This window comes from Diadema setosum, chromosome 10 (genome assembly GCF_964275005.1).
Source record: "Diadema setosum chromosome 10, eeDiaSeto1, whole genome shotgun sequence".
Lineage (NCBI taxonomy): Eukaryota > Metazoa > Echinodermata > Echinoidea > Diadematoida > Diadematidae > Diadema > Diadema setosum.
The window spans coordinates 8,450,948-8,471,576 of NC_092694.1; the positions used below are offsets into that span (position 1 = coordinate 8,450,948).

The 20,629-nt window shown below is 39.7% G+C and overlaps 1 protein-coding gene across 1 annotated transcript in view; it reads left to right on the forward strand.

Moving 5' to 3' along the window:
* LOC140233613 (acetyl-coenzyme A synthetase, cytoplasmic-like) overlaps nucleotides 1–19,913 on the forward strand; it is a 34,383-nt gene extending 14,470 nt beyond the window's left edge. Inside the window, exons 4-16 of the mRNA XM_072313713.1 lie at nucleotides 2,949–3,021; nucleotides 5,110–5,185; nucleotides 6,887–6,995; nucleotides 7,978–8,093; nucleotides 10,422–10,614; nucleotides 12,042–12,175; nucleotides 12,855–12,987; nucleotides 14,566–14,622; nucleotides 16,126–16,206; nucleotides 16,585–16,693; nucleotides 17,017–17,216; nucleotides 18,051–18,096; nucleotides 19,270–19,913. Coding sequence (XP_072169814.1) covers nucleotides 2,949–3,021; nucleotides 5,110–5,185; nucleotides 6,887–6,995; nucleotides 7,978–8,093; nucleotides 10,422–10,614; nucleotides 12,042–12,175; nucleotides 12,855–12,987; nucleotides 14,566–14,622; nucleotides 16,126–16,206; nucleotides 16,585–16,693; nucleotides 17,017–17,216; nucleotides 18,051–18,096; nucleotides 19,270–19,475 — 1,533 coding nt within the window. The 3' untranslated portion in view covers nucleotides 19,476–19,913. The remainder of the gene's footprint in view (nucleotides 1–2,948; nucleotides 3,022–5,109; nucleotides 5,186–6,886; nucleotides 6,996–7,977; nucleotides 8,094–10,421; nucleotides 10,615–12,041; nucleotides 12,176–12,854; nucleotides 12,988–14,565; nucleotides 14,623–16,125; nucleotides 16,207–16,584; nucleotides 16,694–17,016; nucleotides 17,217–18,050; nucleotides 18,097–19,269) is intronic.
* The last annotated feature ends 716 nt before the right edge of the window (nucleotides 19,914–20,629 follow it).

The window sequence follows — 20,629 nt, forward strand, 5'->3', positions numbered from 1 at the left end:
CCAAAACAATGATGGTATTCACTGTCATATTTACATTCATTTTTTTTATGCAAGGCTAGATAATATTTTGGCTTCCCCAAAACAAACACAAGAATCTGCTTGTGTGAAATGTTGATGCTTGTGTACAACTGTAAAATTTATGGGGATATATTTTCCCTCCCTACAGTGTATATAATTATGAAGATGCTATCTGAAGCCAAAATTGGCCTGAACAGCAAGTTGGCAATTTTGGGATCACTGACAATTGTTGCAATTTAGAGGCTTTTGATGATTTGTGACCAAAATAAGCAATATACATGTACATGCATATCTCCAATGTGATGCTCTATTAAAATGGAAGAGTCTTCATTCTAGTCTTCAAATTACATTGTAGTAGCAGTGGATGATACATGTAGCAATGAAGGGTGAAAAAAGATGTGCACATTGTAGCATCAAACCAAAGAAATATGGTTTCTTGGATGTGATAGAAAGGCTGCAGCATCAAGCTGCTGAAATATATGTTCTTGGTTTGAGAGGGTTAAGTATTACAGCCAAAAGGGCAAGCAGTTTCTGTGTAAGCTCAAAGGGTGATTTCCGGTAACAAAGTACAAATACCAGTACATCACAGAATAGATGCAAGGTCACGATACAATAGTTGGTAGAACTCTGTAGAAGTAAACATGTTGGGGCATACTGTAGTGGTACTAGAACTTATGATGAATATAGTGACCTCATTTTACAGACTCTTGCAGAATTGTGAAGAGGCTAATACCTGTTAAACGGAATTATCATACGGTATGATACATTTCACAGAATGATATAAATTTCTCCTGGCGAAGTCGACATCTGATATGAAATTTGGGCTACGTACTTCTAGGTTTTGTATGTCAGCAAAATTTCATTTCCCGTCATTTTCCTCTCGACATGTTAGCACATTTGATATAGATTGATAGATCTAGATACCCATGACAATTGATTGATTTTAATTAATGTACATGGATGAATAAGGAGAGAGGAGAATAGATAGATAAATAGATGGAGAGAGAGGGAGGGAGAGAGAGAGAAAAAAAAGGGAAAGAGATTATTTAAAATACATGTATGTGTAGCCTGAGAGAAGAGATTGGTGGTCATGACTACAGGTAAATTTGTATCATTAGTTAACCCTTTAAATACTGTGCTTTCTTTGCTGATTAGCACAGATGTCTGGAAGCTAATAGTCAATGAATAGAGATTTCCTTATCCCTATTGTGGCACCATTGCCTTCCTTTCAGACTGAGGCACATGACTACACATGAGTATCTAGTAGGTTTGCTAACTTTACATCTAGTTCCAGTTTTAAAGGGACTGTACAGTACTGGTTGAGGTGGGGATTCATGTTTTGAACATTCCTATTAAAGTGAGATAATGAGAAACCTCCTATGAAATATGAAAGAGCATGTCATTTTAAGAAGGATTCAACGTTTATTTGATGAGAATTGGTTTTCAAATGGCTGAGATATCCAAAAAAGTGATGATAATAATAATAAAAGGCGACAGGCCACACTTTTTATTAGGATCTCTTTGTTTCACCTTGTTTTTGGATATCTCAGCCATTTCAAAACCGATTTTCATCAAATAAATTTTTGATACTTGCATGCTCTTTGACAACTCATAGAGTGGTTTCTGAATATCTCGCAAAACGTTAAAAGCTAAATCCTTACCTCGGCCAGAACTGTACACACCCTTATGGATTACTGAATGCTAATGAAAACTAGTGACAGTAGGTTTAATCTGGGCATGTTAGAAACAGTTTCTTGTGGTAAGATCATCTACATGTATTTGAGAGCTGCACATTAATGCAGAAAGTACATTGTCCATGTATTATGCATGTACACTGTATGTAGTGTTGGGGGGGGGGGGGGTTGGCAGGGAATGAACTGGTGTCAAAGTACATGAAACATATCGCACAGTGGTAAACTATTTCTAGCTGTATTCACATAACATTACTGCCCTACTTTGGCAAAAGGAAGCAAGTGACATACCATCCAAATTTGAGTTATTGATGCTTTCATAATTCGCATAATGATCTCTTCTTCCAGGCCAAATATCATGCAGAAACACTCATCCTATTAAGAGATATGTTAGATAAGACATCATGATAGTCCATTGACGTCAGTGTAAATGACAGACACATTTTGCTCTTTTACAAGAAATGTCACTTTTGTCACTTGCTTCCTTTTGCCAAAGTAGGGCAGATTAGCTTTACCAAAGCATGTCACATTGTGCTCTCGGTGGTTCTCAAAAAGTTCATTCAGAATCATCCCACATGGATGGGCACATGCGTGAATGTGCTACACACGAATGGTGGGAGAGCGTGATGTTTTGACTGGAGCTCATGCACACGATGGTACGATGACAAAGAGCCCACTGTCTTGCCGTGTCAAAGGTCACTCATGTCTGTACATATTCACAGCATGAATGGTACAATCCATTTGTAGCTGTGCATGTGTAAAGGTTACTCAAGTGATCTTTAAGCTGTCATTAAAAATAAAATGTATTTGGCAAGCATCCATATTCACACAGACAGACATGCATCCATGTTTTTGTGTCTTTTTGTCTGTGTGTGTCTGAGTAAACAGAAGAATGATATAATCCACTCACAATCATATACCTGCATAATTATGTTCAGTCCATCTAGTAGCTATGTAGAGTTTTTAATCCTTTTAAGTGATCTTCAGGCATCAATAAAAGTGGCACAAATGATTGAAGAGCATCCGTTTTCACTGCTTGCTAATTTGATTATTGGCGATACAGATACGTGTAGTCTACAGTTAGTGAACCTTAATATCTTGCCAGTTTTCACTCCCTATGGGTGCCAAAGTTTAATTGATCAGTGCATTTCTGCCACCGTGTGTATGTTTGCCTGTACAGTGAGAATCGCTTGAAAGCTTCAATAAATGAATGTGTGCCTCATAATTTTGTTCTGGCAGTTCGGTGGTTTTTCGTCAGACTCCCTTGCTGGTCGTATGCTGGATGCCAAATCCTCCGTCCTTGTCACCGCAGGTATGTCTGACTTTGTTCCTAGACTTGCAACCCATGGCATGCAGGGTTAAATTAAAACAGGATGTTCCTGATGTTGTATACATGTGCATTTTTGTATCACCCCCCCCCCTTATCAAACCATAATAAAACAAAACACAATCATTTTGCTGATCTCTGTGGTTAGTCCTTGTGTGTGTTTGTATGTGCAGTTTCCTTGAATTATCATCTGCCACTGTAATGTTTCAAACAGGCATTCTTGTTTTGAATTTTATGATTTTTTTTTTTTTTTTTGCATGGCTGCTAAGGAACCAATTAATTTTTGCAACGGTACTGATGGCCTCAAGACCATACGTGCATTTATCAATTGACTTTTGGTGCAGAATCAAAGTTTCCAAACAACTTTCAGGGAGTTTTTCGCAGTTTTTCGAGAATATTATTCTTTATCTATAGCTGATATGTGTGTTTCGGTCCATGCCTCTGTAAATTAATTGTCGGATGTCAAATAGATTGTATAATAATGCAGTATTTTCTCTAGTGCCTAGTACAATATCAAAGTGGAAGTGATTATTGTTCAAATGTTGTGCAGTAAACATTTTATTACTAGAAATGAAGTTTGAACATTCTTGATATTTACTTAAGGTGTGACTAGAGAGAAATACACTGTAAATGGGATATGACCTATGACTTCAAGTATGAGATAGCTGCACAGGTTAAAGTACAGTTTTATGATATTTCAATGGGCAGCAAAATGTATTAGATTGGGATGGGGGTGGGGGAGGGGGTAGGTTGACAGTCCCTCTTCTTTTTTTTTTTCTTCTTTTTTTTTTGGGGGGGGGGGGGGTTAATAGTTCCACAGCTTGTAATTTTCTGTAGAACACACATACACTTGAACATTGTATTTTTCAGGCCTCAAGTAAACTAGTTACGTTTCATACTGTTCATATGTTCTAAATCACATAAAGTGCAATATGTAGTACACTAGTACTGTTAAAAGGCTTATGTACCCTTTGGAGAAGTGTTCAAGCCGATTTCCAGCAGCATAATAGGTTTTAGTTCTGCGCCATGATAGTATGTACATTAAAAGTGACTGTCAAAACCTGTGCAAACTGAAGCAGGTGGTGGAGGAAGTGTGTATACATGTAATGAGCCACTTCAGACAGGGCAAACACCTATGTGTGGCAGTTCGATCCATCACCAATTATGACTAAAACAATAGAAGCAACAGGCAAAACAGCTCATGTCTATGTGAGCAATATTCTTAACATACCAACGAGAGCAGATGGTGTTTAATCACAGCAGTAGACTGAGAGGCAAATATTTACTCTTCTGGGGATGGGGGTTGAGGATGGTCATAATGTAGTCCCCTCCAGGCATCATATTCTATTCTCTATGAATGTTTCGCATAGTGTAATGAAGAGACTATGAAAAAATTGGGTTCCTGTCTGATAAAAAGAGTTCAATTCTCAAATTGGCAACACCCTGGTATCGCTCCAGGAACAATTGCTCTGCTTTGCATCCCTCATTGTTGTTCATTGTATTTCTGTCCTGGAGGTGAAATGTTGCTAGTTCTTTGTCGTTACCTTTAAATTCCAGTAGTGAAGCAAGTGGGCATTGTAGCAGGCTGAAGGAAGTGTGCTCAATTTCACTTTATTGACACTTTTTGTGCTTCAGCATAAACTCCCACTGTGTCACATCATTCAGAGACTGCTATGGTGAATGCATGGAAAACATTCTGTGTTTCAAGGCCATGCACTGTACTTCTTTAGAATCATCCTTAAATGCAGTACAATAAAGTTGTAAGAAAAAAGACAAACTTTGCTGCAATGTATTATTGACAAAGCTATCTATGGCAGTGATGCTTTCATTGTACTGTGGTATACTACTATTTTACAGTTCAGTTTCTGTGTGATTGTGCTTTTGAGCAAAATGTGAATTTGGCAAGCCGTCAACTGAGTCAGATATGTGCACGTGGCACACAAATGGATAACTTTTTTTCATTTTATGAGCTTCAATTATTTTTTGCTGGAAATATGTGTATCAGAATTCTCATACTACGTACTACGTACTATGTGCTATGTCTCGTTCTATACATTTCTATTTTTTCTGAAGATGGTGTATACAGGGGGAAAAAGCTGGTCAACCTGAAGGAAATTGCAGACGAAGCGGTGACGCTGTGTAAAAAGCAGTGAGTACATTATGTAGGCTAAATTCTTTTCCCTTTACAGTCTCCCATAAAGTGTAGAGTTTGGCCAGTGTCAGATATCAGTGGAATGCTGTGGTCGGGGGCCAGAGTCCTTGGACCATTGTGGCAAAAGAAGAAAACTTCATAACAGTAGGGTTCCTTCCACAAGGTATACATGTACACTGTACTTGTATGAACATGCACCGTTACCAGCACAGCATAAAAGCATCAGAACAAATGGTGTGTGACTGCTTTAGGTTCCAATATGTAGATTTTGATGGTGCAATTAAATGTGTGCTGTTGCTGGTAGGCTCACAAACTTGACAGTGAAGTACATGCTGGTAGGCTAGACATATGCTGGCTCATATCCACTTTACTTTCGATTAGTGGTACAGACCTCCCAACCTTTCTGAATTTGGAGGAAAGAATCTGAATTTTAAGCATTCCCAGCTCTTGTTTCAAGAGGTGTTTCCTATTTTTCTTGATAGATTTACTGCACACTCATGTCGGTCCTGCTACATGTACAGTGTATCTTTCCTACTTTTGAGCCAAATTGTTCTATTTTTTAGTTAGAGAGGTTAGGAGGTCTGCTATTAAGTTTTAGAGATAGTGGCAATCTACAAGCCATGTTATTTTTTCATTTTTATTTTATTTTATGTTTGTCTGATGTGAGAGATGACAGATGATCTTGTGAAAAACTGCAAACTTTTACCTGTTACGTGGAATATGCAAAATGACCGATCTTTGTTTCAGTGTGGACACACAAAGTTTGATAAAGGTGCACGTTAATGTCTTAAAGACAGCAGAAGTGTAGTGTGCGCTCAAAGCTTCCCACGGGCCCAACTACCAGTATGAAGATGCCCTTGGGATGACAATAAGGCCAGTTCGTACGTGTAAGTCGCTCTGCGCATGAGCGAAAAAAGGTCATGAGTGACAACAGGCATGTTACTTTTTAAATTCACTGAGATAAGCATTTGTGATGTAATGATTCTTCATGATGAAGTCCTTCTATGTGGTGCTGGCCTCACAGTAACAAAATGTTCCTTTTAACCCGTTGAGGACGAGTCCCGAGTATACTCGGGCAGGTGTCTATGGGAAATGCGTGTTGTAGCAAAATCAGTCCGTCCTCAACGGGTTAAGAATCCAGAAAGGTGTGAGATAGACTCCCAGTTAAAGCTTAGTATTTGAAAGTGATGTTACGGAAGAGTCTGTCAATACTTTACATGCAAAAACAATGGAGTGGATGATCCCCCACATTTAAATGAAGGGCCATTCTGGTCACATGACGTATGCATACGTTCATTCTTTGAACACGAATTCCACAAACTGTCAGGTGGGGCAAGCTTATGCATGTATATCGCTCTGAAAATGAGTGAAGTTCCTGACCAACTGGGAGAAATGAAAGGTCATTCATAGGAAATATGCACAAGAGCAAGTTATGAACTGACTTTTGAAGTTTATAGGCTATTCACCTGCAATGACATGACCTTTTAACCTGTTGAAGATGAGTCCCGAGTATACTCGGATAGGTGTTTGTGGGTAAATCTGTGTTGTAGCAAAATCAGCCCATCTTCAACTGGTTGGTAATAGATCAGAATGTGTCCAGTTTTTGGTGGTTTAAGAGAGGTTAGGTATGATGAAATATTATGCAAAATAGAATACAGGCATTGTCATCTCTTCTGTTTGTTTGTTGTATTTTTTCAGAGACTTTGTCGTGGAGACTGTATTTGTTGTACGTCATCTGGGGTCACCTGACGCGGCCAATGGGGACAGAACATCACCGGTTGCCAAGAGACCATGCTACACACTCAAGGTGAGACACATTATAAACTTTCAGTGGCAGGAAGAGGCCAAGATTTTATGGGGGAAAATATGGAATGTGCTTGTCATGGGTATAACATAATTTTTACTCCCTGCAGTGGGAAATATCAAAGACATTATGTAGGTAGGCCCCTAAAAATTTAAGCAAGCACCATTCACATATTGCATCCTTTGTGTGTTTATTCAGGAACATGTGATTGTGTGTTGTAATACGCAGTATCATCAAGAGAATACTTAGACTGTTTTATTTTTGTTTTTAGTATTTAAAGAGTGTATTGATTTAAGACTTAAAATTAAATAATTCAGTGAACTCAGCTCTAGGTTGTTAAAAAAAAAAATGGATGGTAATGTGTGTGAATTTGGTGTTTAACCTGTTGCCCTCAATGAAAGGTGATTTTCCATAGATATGACATAGGTACAAAAGTTTACCTTGTGCAATGGCGTTAAGCCAAGCACATGTGTGACTTATCGTGGTGCTTTCCGACACAAAATAACACACCACAATCCAGTGGAGTTCAATATGGCACTGATGTTTGAGTAGACCTTTCTATGCACTTGTGCAGACTGCATTAAACCCAAAGATTCTACACATGTACCACCTATTAGAGGGAGTTTTACCACTGTTCACACTGTATGATCACAAGGAGTACTATCAACTGTTACTAAGAGGGGCAAGAACACTGGATAAGATCAACATGACAAAAAGTATGCATTTAAACTATTTGATGCAGCCTGAGTTTGCCAGATGTAGAGAATACAGTCCTGACAGAATACATAGTCTGCCCTCTAGTAGTAATAAGTATGTAACCTCTTTGTGCCCCTCTCGCTAACGGGGGAGTTCACTATGTGCGCTCACAGAACAATTGTACAGGGCGTATTGCAAGTCAGCACTCTAGTGCATATTAATGTGTAACCTCTTTGATTAAACCATAATGTTTGATTCAAATACTGAATTCCTCCACACGCTTCAAAAGACGGACTTCCACAAAGGTCGCGACCACTGGTGGCACGACGTGATGGAGGGGTCAAGCGAAGAGTGCGAACCAGTCTGGCTGGAGGCAGAGGATCCACTCTTCATGCTTTACACCAGGTGAGTGGGTTTACAAACACTCTCTCTTGCTAATAGCAATTCACAGAAAGCAACAGTAAATGGTCACGACGGCAATGATGACGATGAAAATAGTAATATTGAATACCGGTACCGGTATGTGAAAGCCAAACCTGATATGTAATGCCTTCTCTCTACAATTTGTGAAAGTGTACTGTTGTACATTCTTAATGACAGTTGATACAGACAAATAATTTCCCCCTGCATCATTAGGCCACTTGGGACTGTAAAGTCATAAAGAGCAGCAATCCACTGTAGTACTATGACAAGTGCATTTTGCTCGTTCACAAGAAAGAGCGCTTTGGTCACCTGCTTCCTAATGCCATCTTTAATAGTATGGCAATGTGTATCTCATCATTTATTGGGAAAAAAACAAACAAAAACATACAAGAATGCAGCTGCCTTGAGAGTGCAGTAGTGAGCAAATCAATGGTCTCTCAGTCTGTGGCTTTAACCAGTGCCGTATATAAAGAAAGTCTGGCCAAATGCTATTAAAGAAATGGACGCCATGTCTTACTCAACGTATTACGCCATTACATGGTTAGCACGTATGCTCAGACGTCACAGACAAAGCAAGCCAAGTAGAGTGTAGTTAACATTGGGCTTTGTGTATGCGCTCCATTCAGTAACGACATGGCTCCACATAGGTCACGAGATCAGCTTTTAGCCAGTCGGAGGCTTCAAAGCTCATGAGGAAACTAAAACCGAATTTGCCAGACTCTCTTTATATACGGCACTGCTGGGGTTAACCGATTGCAGTTTGCATCTGTACCTTTTTGGTTTATTGCTGCCGAGAAGTGTGTGTTTTTGAAAGAGAAAATAGCTGCTATGTAATGTCACTCCTGCCAAACGTCTGTTCCCTTTCTGTAGATGACAGAGAGTATTGGAATAGCATTTAGCAAGTTTGATAGATCAAATGGTGTGGTTGTTGTAATGTAGGAAATGAAAGGGCACATCAAAGTTTTTTGTTTCCTTTTTGATTGTTTGTTTGTTTGTTTTTTTGGGGGGTGTTTTTCCCACTTTTTTCAAAGTAGCTTCGAGTTAACCCTATTCTAACAGGGGGTCAAATTGACCCCCCCCCCCGATGTTTCGCGCCACGATTCCGCAACGCGCAAAGATTTTGCCACGTCGTTTCACGACTTTTTTCATTGAAGTCTCCCGCATATTTTGAGACCAAATTTGCGACGTCCGGGCACACCGTTCTGAAGTTACATAATGTTATGCATATGCATGTCAACCCGAAAACAGCTCAAATTCATGCTATCGTGTGCAAATTGAATGCAAATTGTGTTTTTTGGTTAAATTGATATAAATTAGATTATTTCAACTTTTAACCATTGAAATTAATCAATTCTAGTGTAGATAAGCCTGAAAAAGTGCCTACAACAAATTTTGGCAAAAAAACAATAGGAAACAAAACGTCGAAAAAACAATAAAATACATTAAAAAATTAACAAAACAATAAAAAACAAAAGAAATTTATGTTGATTTTGCTATTTTTTTACATGAAAATTGTTTGATATGTCTTGAGGAATTCTAACACAAAAATTAAGCAATACTTCAGTCTTTTTAATGGAGTTTTAGGTGAAAATATGATTTCATGCACAAATTTGCATAATTAATTTATTAAAAATAGAAAGGCAATGTTTTTCTATTGTATGACCATGTAATCTTGTAGTTGACATCCAGCTCTATCTTCAGGCAAAATTTCGCGGCGATTGCGCGATCGGTGGCCGAGATCTGAAGGGGGGGTCAAATTGACCCCCCCAGTAAAAACTTGGTCTCAAATAGCCCAGTTAGAATAGGGTTAAGATAATGCTACATGTATCTTTTCCTGATTGGCGAGTATAGATCTGTGCTGATGATACCCACGTCCATTTGAGATTTTTCAAATGTTTTTTTTTTTTACTGAAATGAAGAGGGCAACCTACCTGATACATGCAGTCATCACATCTAATCTATCTGATCAATAGGATTGCCTCAAAACTGTTGAAGACATATTCACATGTGTGCAGGGCACATGAGCATGGAGAATTTTGCTCTTCATGTACTGTAAAAGTGGAATTTTACACACTATGGAAATTTTTGCACATTGTGTGACACGAAACTTGTGTGAAAATAAAAGCACGCAAAGTGTTTTGCTCGTTATATATTGCAGTGTTTTATGTTTTGATTCCCCAGAATAGTCTAACTTGGCCCAGCTTGAAAGATTACTTGATCACTGGAAAATTTCTGCTTTTTCAGTAGGTTTATAGTTGATAAGCCAATTCACTGTGTGCTGAATTCATTATGATTCTCATCTATCACCAGTGGATCCACAGGGAAGCCCAAGGGTGTGGTCCACACTCAGATCGGCTACCTCCTCTATGCCGCCACCACCTTCAAGTATTCATTCGACTACCATGAGTCAGACATCTACTGGTGCACGGCGGACATCGGCTGGATCACCGGTCACTCCTACGTGTGCTACGGTCCCATGGCCAACGGGGCCACCAGTGTCATGGTCAGTTGAGGTGCTGTTGGTTAGAGGGGGAGGGGGAGTGTTTTGGGCTAGGAGATCAAGAGGGAGGATAAATACACGTAGTTGTGTCAGTTTTATAGGAGAGCTTCTATTGTCACAGTTAAAGGGAAATTTTGTACCGGGTAGAAGATAGACTGAATAGGAATGCATATTCAATCAACATCAGATAAGAATGAGAGAATTTGAAAAATTGTGAAATTTGCAAATTGTTGCAAAACAGTTGACGAACACTTGATATGAATTTGCAAATGAGTGAGCTGTTTTCCCCCCACAATTTTCCATGATTGTGTAAAAAAAACTGACAGATTTTTTTTTTTTCCTGCTATATAGGTATGATATTTTTGGCATATATTAAGACATGATATTTTGGGCTGAATGAGTTCAGAATGATAATCAGTCAGAAACTGGGGCATAATTGTGTTTGACCAAAAAACTGTAAATTTCAAAATTTTTAGTACAAACTATATAATGTCAAGTTGTAAGGTAATGACACCATCAACTTACTCTTTCCATACAAGTCAAGAAGCATTTGTAAAATTTAGCAAAGCAATTTCCTAACTTCTTTTTAATGTTTGTCCAGTTTTGATTGAATTTGTTCTGTTGTTCTCAGAAACTTTCACTCTTTCTTCTCACACTAACATTTAAGTGGTCCAAAGTCCCTCTTTAACTAGATGGCCATAAAAAGGATGATATTGTTGCTGGGACCCAGTAGGTTTATTGTGCTGCAGAGTTTCTGCGGAACATTAAATTTTTTTTATGTGTTGCGAATGATGCACGTGCTTCAAACCAAGGTTTGGGACTGTTATGTAGCATTGTGTTGATAGAAATGCACAACCAGAGAGCAATGATCAGGAAGTGACGTCGAAATAGTTTCCCCACCTGGCCAGAAAGAGAATTTTATAGGCAAGTGTCATAGCCATTTAACAGTCAAGGACATATCCAGTTTTTACTTGCCCCACAGACAGCTTGTAGTTGTCCTGGACAAGCCAGCATGTTGGCTTGTAACACTCTAATGTATGATTTGTGATTATCTTTGTAGATTGCAATGTTGCTAGGTTTATGTTTACCCAACTTATGGTGTCTTGATATATACACAGAATATACTTGAAGCACTTGTGACAGAAATGAAAAAAATGATAAATTCACAACCACACATTTTTCCCTGTTTGTATTTCCACAGTAGTTGTGGTTATCGCCCAATTCTGTCAATCTTCTGGAGACTTCCAGGATAATGTCAGAGGAGATGAAAAATGTTCATGTGAAATGAATCAAGAGCAGAGGTTATAAAACAACAAGCAAACACAAAGAAAAAAATTCAATTCATTAAGGAAAAAAAGAGAAGACTTACTGTGTGAAGCAAACTTTCCTTTATTAAAAAAAAGTGCCTCCTTGGTCTTTTTGTTGTGTAGTTCGAAGGAACTCCTCTGTACCCAGACGAAACCCGATGCTGGCAGATTGTCGACAAGTACAAAGTGACGATCCTCTACACGGCGCCCACCCTTATACGAACGCTCATGAAGTACGGAGAAGCTCCTGTCAAAAAGTAAGTCTTGAATACTTTGTATGCCAGCAGTAAGAGATAATCAGCTATAAAGCACGTGGGTTGTAGACTTTATGTACGTCAAAATCTGTGCATAATACGGGAAACTCAGTTGGTGTAAGTTGTGATTCATCCAGATTAATTTCAATAAAAGTGCAAAATTGAATCAATTCATCTGGACTTACTGTTTTATTCTCGAGAATGGTGTGTGCGATCCTGGATGCTTCATCAGATCGTCTGATTTGATGGCGGGAAGGTGTCCTTGCCAATTGGAACAGACACACTACCAATGTTTTTGTTTAGAGTCAGTCGTCAGGGAATTCTCCAGATGACAGAGCTGTATACCGGGGAGAGGTTCCCGCCGTCAAGTCCGACGAGCTGATGGAAGCTTCCAGGATGGGAAGTGAAACCGTTTTTGGAATTAAAATAGTAAGTCCAGATGAGTTGATTTAATTTTTATACCTTTATAGTATGAGAAGTTATTCAAAGTCTATGCATAGTACAAAGGGAAGTTATTCATGGGGACACTAATTCAGGAACACAATGTTTTTTTTTTCAGGTTTGGAAAAACAGCTCATCAAGTAACATAATTCCTAATAATTTTTAGGTGTTGTTGTTGTCGCGTTTGCCACACTTGTTCTACGTGTTCCTTTGAAATATTGTCTTTGTCCGTTGTTACCAGGTATAGCCGAGAATCACTGCGGGTTCTGGCCACGGTCGGTGAACCGATCAACCCAGAGGCATGGCTGTTCTACTACAACGTCATTGGCGATGCACGATGCTCCATTTCTGACACGTTCTGGCAAACTGAAACGGTGAGTGTTGCAAAAGATAGAACCCAAACAAACGCAAAGGAATACTTATTGCCCTGTTTTCACTTTCATTTGTGTTGTTTCTGTTTAATGTCTGATGAGCCTATATAGTAGTATTTTAGTAAATTGAATTGCTGAATCAAATACTTTTTACTATTTATTAGTGAATATACGTAAGTGCATTTTCAATAAGTTGTAAAATTGAAGTGATTTTAGTTTTGATGGAGAAAAAGAATGGAAACAAGGAAAATTATCAAATTCCAATATTGATATCAGAATCAGTATCTGTAGATATCACTATCATTGAGCTTGTTTAAACATATGGCAAGAAGTGAAATTTGTATTCCAATGTTGACAGCAATGTGCAAATTATGATTATACAGAGAAGCAAAATACGCGCTCATGCCGGCTCATGCCGGCTCATGCGAGAGGACCTCTCGAATTTTGCTCTGTATAAACACGGCGTATGCTGGCATACGCCGCCAAATGCAGGCTCATGCGAGAGGTTCCGTCCGCCACCTTTTGAGGTGGCCGATGCGAGAGGAGCCTCGCGTATTTTACTGTGTGTTTATACAGACGACCGAAATTCGAGAGGTAACCGGAAAGCGCGTATTTTAATATCTGTCGTGATCGAACCACGTCTTCTCCTTCTTACTGAAAAATTGGATTTCAATTGATCATTTGGCCGGGTGGTTGTCAAGAGAAACGTTACAAGAATGACCTTCAAGCTTGGTGGTCCTGATGACTTTGCCGGTGCCATCTTGATTTTTTTCATTTTTTCCCATCATGCAATTAACTGCACTGCGAACGTGACCTATGCTTGACCCCAAAATTCGAGAGGCCTGGTTCAGCCGAGGTCCGCTCGCATTGGCTCGCATCGGCTCGCATGAGCCGGTATTTTGACTTCTGTATAAACACGAGAAATAAGCGCTCATGCGGGAGGTAAAATACCGGCTCATGCGCGCCGATGCGAGAGGCTCCTGTATAAACACGCACTATGACAAGAAAACTTGCCGGGGACCTGCCTCACATAGCAGCAACCAGTGGATTGCCTGCCTCACATAGCAGCAACCAGTAGATTGCCTGTCCCACATAGCAGCAACCAGTGGATGCAAAGACGATCTCAGTATTGAAATGCATTTTGCTTTACAGTGTGCAGATGGGCAGAATAGCCCGTTTGTTCACCAGGTCCTTGGAGAAAAAAAGATATCTGAAATGTAGTAAGCTTTCGTAGTTCAGCAACAGTTGGTAAACAAAGGACATTCCAAGCTGTATGTTTTGCTCAGTGGTGTATCATCATTCTTTTTTTTTTTTGGGGGGGGGGGGCAAGGACTAAGTTTCAAGGGAAGGTCTCAATTCTAAGGTATGGTGAAGGTCATTATCCCATATTCACAATACTTTCTTCTTTTTTTTTGTTGAAATACACAAGTTAACCAGCCTTTCTGAATGAAATGTAATCAGAGTGCAGTGCTGTGAGGAACACCAGTTATTCTTCATTCTTGATGTTTCTTCATCTTGCCCCCCCCCCCCCCCCCCCCCAACGTATCTGTCTCTCCCTTACACCTGTATTACTCCTTTCAGGGAGGTCACACCCTCACCCCTCTTCCCGGAGCAACTCCCATGAAGCCTGGCTCTGCGGTAAGTTCAACCACTTATTCCCCCTTTGAGTTTTCAATGTGCCATTTGCCGAGCACTGAACTCCCTGACTGCCAAATTCGTTTAGCTGGATACTGAATATATGTCATACACAGCAGTGCAATTAATTTGCTAAATTATAGCTGTGGAGGTATTGATCATTGTTCCCCTCACAGAAAATGTTATGACAATAGTTGCAGTGCACCTCCTAGTATTTGCTATCAAATCATGTGTTTTCTCGAGGATCTTTGCCAGAGTATTTCAGTGGCTGCTTTCAGTGGGCGGTCAGCAATATCTCATTGACATCATCAAAATTATTGTGTAAAATTCACCATCTGCAGCATTTCGTGACAGGCCTCATTAAAATAGGAATCATTGAAAGATCATTGAGGCTATTCAAATTCATGAAATTAGTGCTTATTTACGTCGATGTAGGGCAATTTGTCAATCAGTTGCAATGAAAACACCTCGACGGAAGAATTTTATGAATTTGAATAATTACGCAGTACCTGCTGCATGCTATAAGGATTAGAACCAACACTTGCTGTCGGGCGAAAGCTCGGTGGTCTAGTGGAGATGACGCCTGTTCGGTGATCAGGAGGTCGTAGGTTCAAATCCTGCTCGAGTATGTACCCCCATGATTTTTTTTTATCATGGCTACTACTAAAACACTGATCAATTCAGGGCTTATTAACATTGATGTAGGGCAATTTGTCAATCAATCATTGAGGCTGTTGAGCACTCGTTGAGAGATTGTTAGGCATACTCCGAGAACCACTGTCCTTAGAATCTACTGAGAATCTGCCCTGAAACAGTCTGTTCAACTTTACGAAACACAGCTGACTGGATAGAAATGAACTTGGTGCTGACAGTGAAGAGTTATCCTGATATTCTTGAAATCCCAGATTTTGTCTAGTGGTCATTTTGTGGATTTGCCAGCGTTGACCCCAGCTGTGCTACATAGAGTGTGCATGAACCTTGAGAATTGTAAACCAGACTACCTGGCCCTACATCCTACCAAGTGCATGTGTCTTCTTAAGAGATGATATCCCGTTTCCCTCCCCCATCCCCCATGATGGTTCCATGACATTTGCTCCTGCGACAATTGCTCCCATGAAATATCTGCAAACTTAGCCAAACAAAAATTCTACTTGCAAGCAAGCATAACCCTGACCTTAATCCTACTCCTCACATCAAGCTAAACCTAAAGCCCTATCACAACCCTAACTCTATCCTAAGTCCATGGAGAAAATAAGATCGGAGCAATAATTGTGGAGCAAATGTCTTGTCACCACCATGATATCCCTCCTTACCCACATGCAAAAGTAGCTACTTGATATCTGGCAATGCTGGGATGATAAAATAACAAGCCCCTGTGGTAGATCAGGGCTTACAGGCTAACACTGAAGAGGCCACCCCTTGGTGTCAAGATGTGGCCACACTACCTTATCATATGCATTTTGGAACGCCTTTACAAGTGAGATGTCATCTTCTCAAACTTTTCAGACCTTTCCCTTCTTTGGCATCGACGCAGCAGTGGTCAACGAGAAGGGAGAAGAACTGGAGGGTGCATGTGAAGGGTATCTGGTAAGTATCATCTTCTTCCCCCCCCCCCCCCCTCCCCAACCTTCATATTGAAATTTCATAAAACTTTTTACCCTGTGACTGGCTTAGAAACACACTTATCAGTTTAATCAGTTTTATAGCAAGTGCTGTTCACTTGTGTTAGTATCTGCTAAGATTAGAATAGTAAATTGGTCCCTGTGAAGAAACTTCAGTCTGAATTTTATGCATTTGTAAGATTTTTTTTTTTTTTTTGGTATTGTTTTGGGTATTTAGCTACAGTTTGTAAATATGAATGATGGTATATAACTCCCTGTGTACATCTCCTCTGTGGAAAGGTTTCAGCTGTAGTTCAGCGATTGTTTGATTTCTGTTGTTTGCCTTTGATATTCAACCATTCAGGTGTTCAAGAAGCCGTGGCCTGGTATAATGAGGACTGTGTACGGTGATCACAATCGCTACGAAGATACCTACTTCAGGCAATTTCCTGGATACTACAAGACAGGAGATGGTGAGAACTTTTAAACTCCAGCACCCCCTCTCCTCTCCCATCCCCCTCCCCATTCACCTCCCATTCCCTTGGTTCTCCTCTTCTGTTCTCACATAATGCATACAGCAAAGCACTTAAATGATTTTTTTTTAATTCTTTATTTTTTTTACATCGTTCCTTTAATATAGCTGTGCTGTTTCAATTCCGATAGTGACTTTGCTTTACTTCTTAAGAGAAATGCTATTTTTAGAAAATGTGTAAATGGATAGAGCAGCTAATCAACCGTCAATGGAAAAACAATCATGAAGCAATCAATCAGTCAATCAATCATATATCATTTTCAGGCTGCAAGAGGGACGAAGATGGCTACTTTTGGATCACGGGGCGAATCGACGACATGTTCAACGTCTCGGGCCACCTCCTCAGCACGGCAGAGATCGAGTCTGCCGTCATCGAAAACCCGAAGGTGGCGGAAGCAGCCGCAGTGGCCTACCCTCACAAGACCAAGGGAGAGGCTTGTTACTGCTTCGTGACCCTTGTCGAGGTGAGTCGGATGTTTGAAGCCTTAGTGCTCAATTTTTGCATTTATGAGGACCGACACATCATTTCCTCAAACTCTCAGCATGCTGATTGGATGTTAGTCCTTCCAATTTATTTAAGGAATTTGAACAAATTTCCACGCCAAGGGCAACTTGATTTCTGTGAATAATGTAGACTCTATTAATTGTAACAAATTAAACAAGGCATTTCATTGAATTGGAGAAAAATCATAGAAATACTTGTAACAGAATTGAAATACTTATGTTTTCACAAAAAGTTATATTGGTCACAGCAACTTGTTACTATTGGGGTACCAAAACCTCGCATCTAAAAAAATAAGATGTCGAATGTTTGGGCAAGTGAGAAAATATTGCAGCCAGAGCACTATAAAAAATTATGGGATTGCCTTTCCCTTGGCATGCCGTGGTGGCTCCATTTCTTGAGGGGTAAGACAGCTGGGATTTGGACAGGACATCACTGAAGTGACTATCTGACAATTAATCCAAAAAAGTGACTTTCACCAATATTTTTGATACAAGGTTTTGTCACCCTGACGACGTTATTCAAATAATGAAGTAAGGATGTCATCACCTGCCGAGTCTGTCGTTGACCTGCACTCAAATGTTGGTTTTCTGTTCTTTTTGTTTCAAGGTAATCGAGTAAAACAAATGATATCATTCACATGGAATCTGTTTGGCATGTAACGGACTGGTAGCAATGTGATTAATTACTTCAAGGTGAAAGGATTTACATTTTTCAATGCACAAACTGTTGCTAGAGTAGTGATCACAAATAGATAAATTCTAACATTCTCTCTCTCCTTTCTTCTACTCAATAGGGAGCCGAGTTTTCCGGAGATCTCATCAAGGAGCTTGTTACACATGGTAAGTGACCGATGCTGTTTACACACGTACCAAGAGTGCGTAATTTGAATCGCAACTCTAATGACGCAAAACTAGAATCATGATTCAAATGGCACATTTTGGCCTGATGTGTATGCAAACTGGAATCGCAGAGGGTGATTTAAATGGTAATTCCAATCGTGGCTCAAACGACGGTCTGGAGGTGTTTGTCCTATCATGATTCTCCGGAACTGTGGAACGAGAAACAGACGTGTGAACGGATTGATCTCCAATTCATGTATTTTTTTTTTTTGGGGGGGGGGGGGGGCAGAGTTTATGAATGAGCTTTCAACCACTTCTGCAATAAAGGAAAAAAGAAAAAAAAAAACGCGCACCCCCTACAGCTCATTTTCAGAGCTTCTTATCAGAGCCTCCGTTAGGTGATCATCCCCCTTAGGAATACCCGGACTCATCAGGACCATTCACATGGCCATTCCACCTTCACATCACACCGATTCACTACATGAGAAGTCTCTTCTCTCATTCCTTTACACTTTCCTTTTCACTTTCCCCATCTATTCTCTCTACAGTCCTTTTCAGAACTTCCCACATAGTGTACCGCAAACAATAAGAGCCCCAAAACATGACACCCAAAGCACTTTAATATCAAATGCAATAGCCTTTCCTTTGACAAGCCATGGTGGCTTCATTTTTGGGGGTAAGACAGCTAGGATTTGGACAGGACATCACTTAACCCATTGAGGACGGTTTGATTTTGCTACAGCACGCATTGCCCATAGACATCTGCCCGAGTATACTCGGGACTCGTCCTCAACGGGTTAACTGATTTTCTGACCATTAATCTTAAATATCCATTTTCACCAAAATTTGAGATACAAGGTCTTGTCACCCCAGCGATGATATGCGTACACATTATGTACCTGTGTAGAGCGGAGATTGGGTTTAAAATGGAAATGTTTTCAGAGATTTATTTTAAAAGAGTTTGTGGATACAGACTTTTTAATGATCAAGGGGAGGTTAATCCACAGGTGCGATACTGGTAACTGCATATCACAAAAATTCCTTGTCGCACCTTGTTATACCATGCAGTTTGGAATGGAGTTTGGTAATGATCAAGGGGAGGTTAATCCACAGGTGCGACGCTGGTAACTGTATATCACAAAAATTCCCTGTCACACCTTGTTTACCATGCAGTCCGTGCCAAGATCGGCCCGTTTGCCGCTCCAGAGGTCGTCCACAACGCGCCGGGCCTGCCCAAGACCCGCTCCGGCAAGATCATGCGCCGCGTGCTGCGCAAGATCGCTGTCAATGACCACGACCTCGGCGACGTCTCCACGATGGCCGATTCATCCGTCGTCGACGTCCTCTTCGCCAACCGTCCCAAGCATCTCGATTCATAAGAGCAGCTGTTTTCAGTTTTGTCCAGGCTGAAGATTGTGAGAGAGCAAAGCTATGAAAACTTAAATTCTCGACAGTTGCCATATTCATTCAGGTCGAGATATTATTCATCTCCCACCAAGGATTGTGTCAAAAATTCTTTTCAGATCTGTGAAGTTCATGTCAATATGTAGGCCTAATTTTTAAAACCATTGTTTGTGGCCTTTTGTGATCCTGAAATATAAATGTGGGAACACATACTTTCAGATAAAAAAGTCATACTTTCAGTTGATTATTGTCTTTGTTTATTGTGTGTTTGGTTCTTATTGTTTTTGTCCTAAGTTGCAAACTTGTAGACAATCAGTGAAATTCCCAGCAACCTACATGGTATTTCTGAATTTTTGTCGTGCTGTTGTTTGTATTTGCCCTCCTCCATTCAGTCTCTACTTCACAAGAGGAAATTAAAGATTACTATGGAAATCAGTCAATCAGAAGTTTGCTGCTGTCATAGTTTGTTTGACAGAAGCCAGTCATGTATTGCCACTTGGCAATCAAATATCACTTCTCAACACTTTGCTTCTGAGTCAGGCATTTATAAAAAATAAATGATTTAATAGAGAAGTGACTCTTAGAATGAAAGGACTTAGGTTACAATATCAATGGCTGTAGTATTTTAGATTTTGTTATATCAAGTTACTAAAGAAAATATGACTTCTTAACTTTGTCAACAAAGATATACACATAACACATAACTAACAATGAGCATACATTATTGCGAAAGTTGTTTTCAGATTTCTGCTTATTTTATTTGAATAAAATCTTTTATTGAATTACTAACCCTGTCCAGACAGTGTCAAATCAAACTAGAATATAAACACCAAATGCATTTATTTGGGTTTCTATTTCTACTGAACAATGAGGTTGACAATTCCAAAATTCACCCGCACAGAATGGAAAGAAATATGTATAACGTATAAGTTTCTATTTCTATATCTGACGAATCCAGAAATCACACAGACACAGCAGTTTGTTTGAAAATCTAGTAGTATGTTTAAATATCTTACCACTTCACCTTCCACTGTGAAATGATATGCTACACTGCACAAAGTTGTACGAATCTCTTTAGATATTGTTGTCATATTTCTTTTTCGATGAACTAATCAAAGGTGGAGATCTT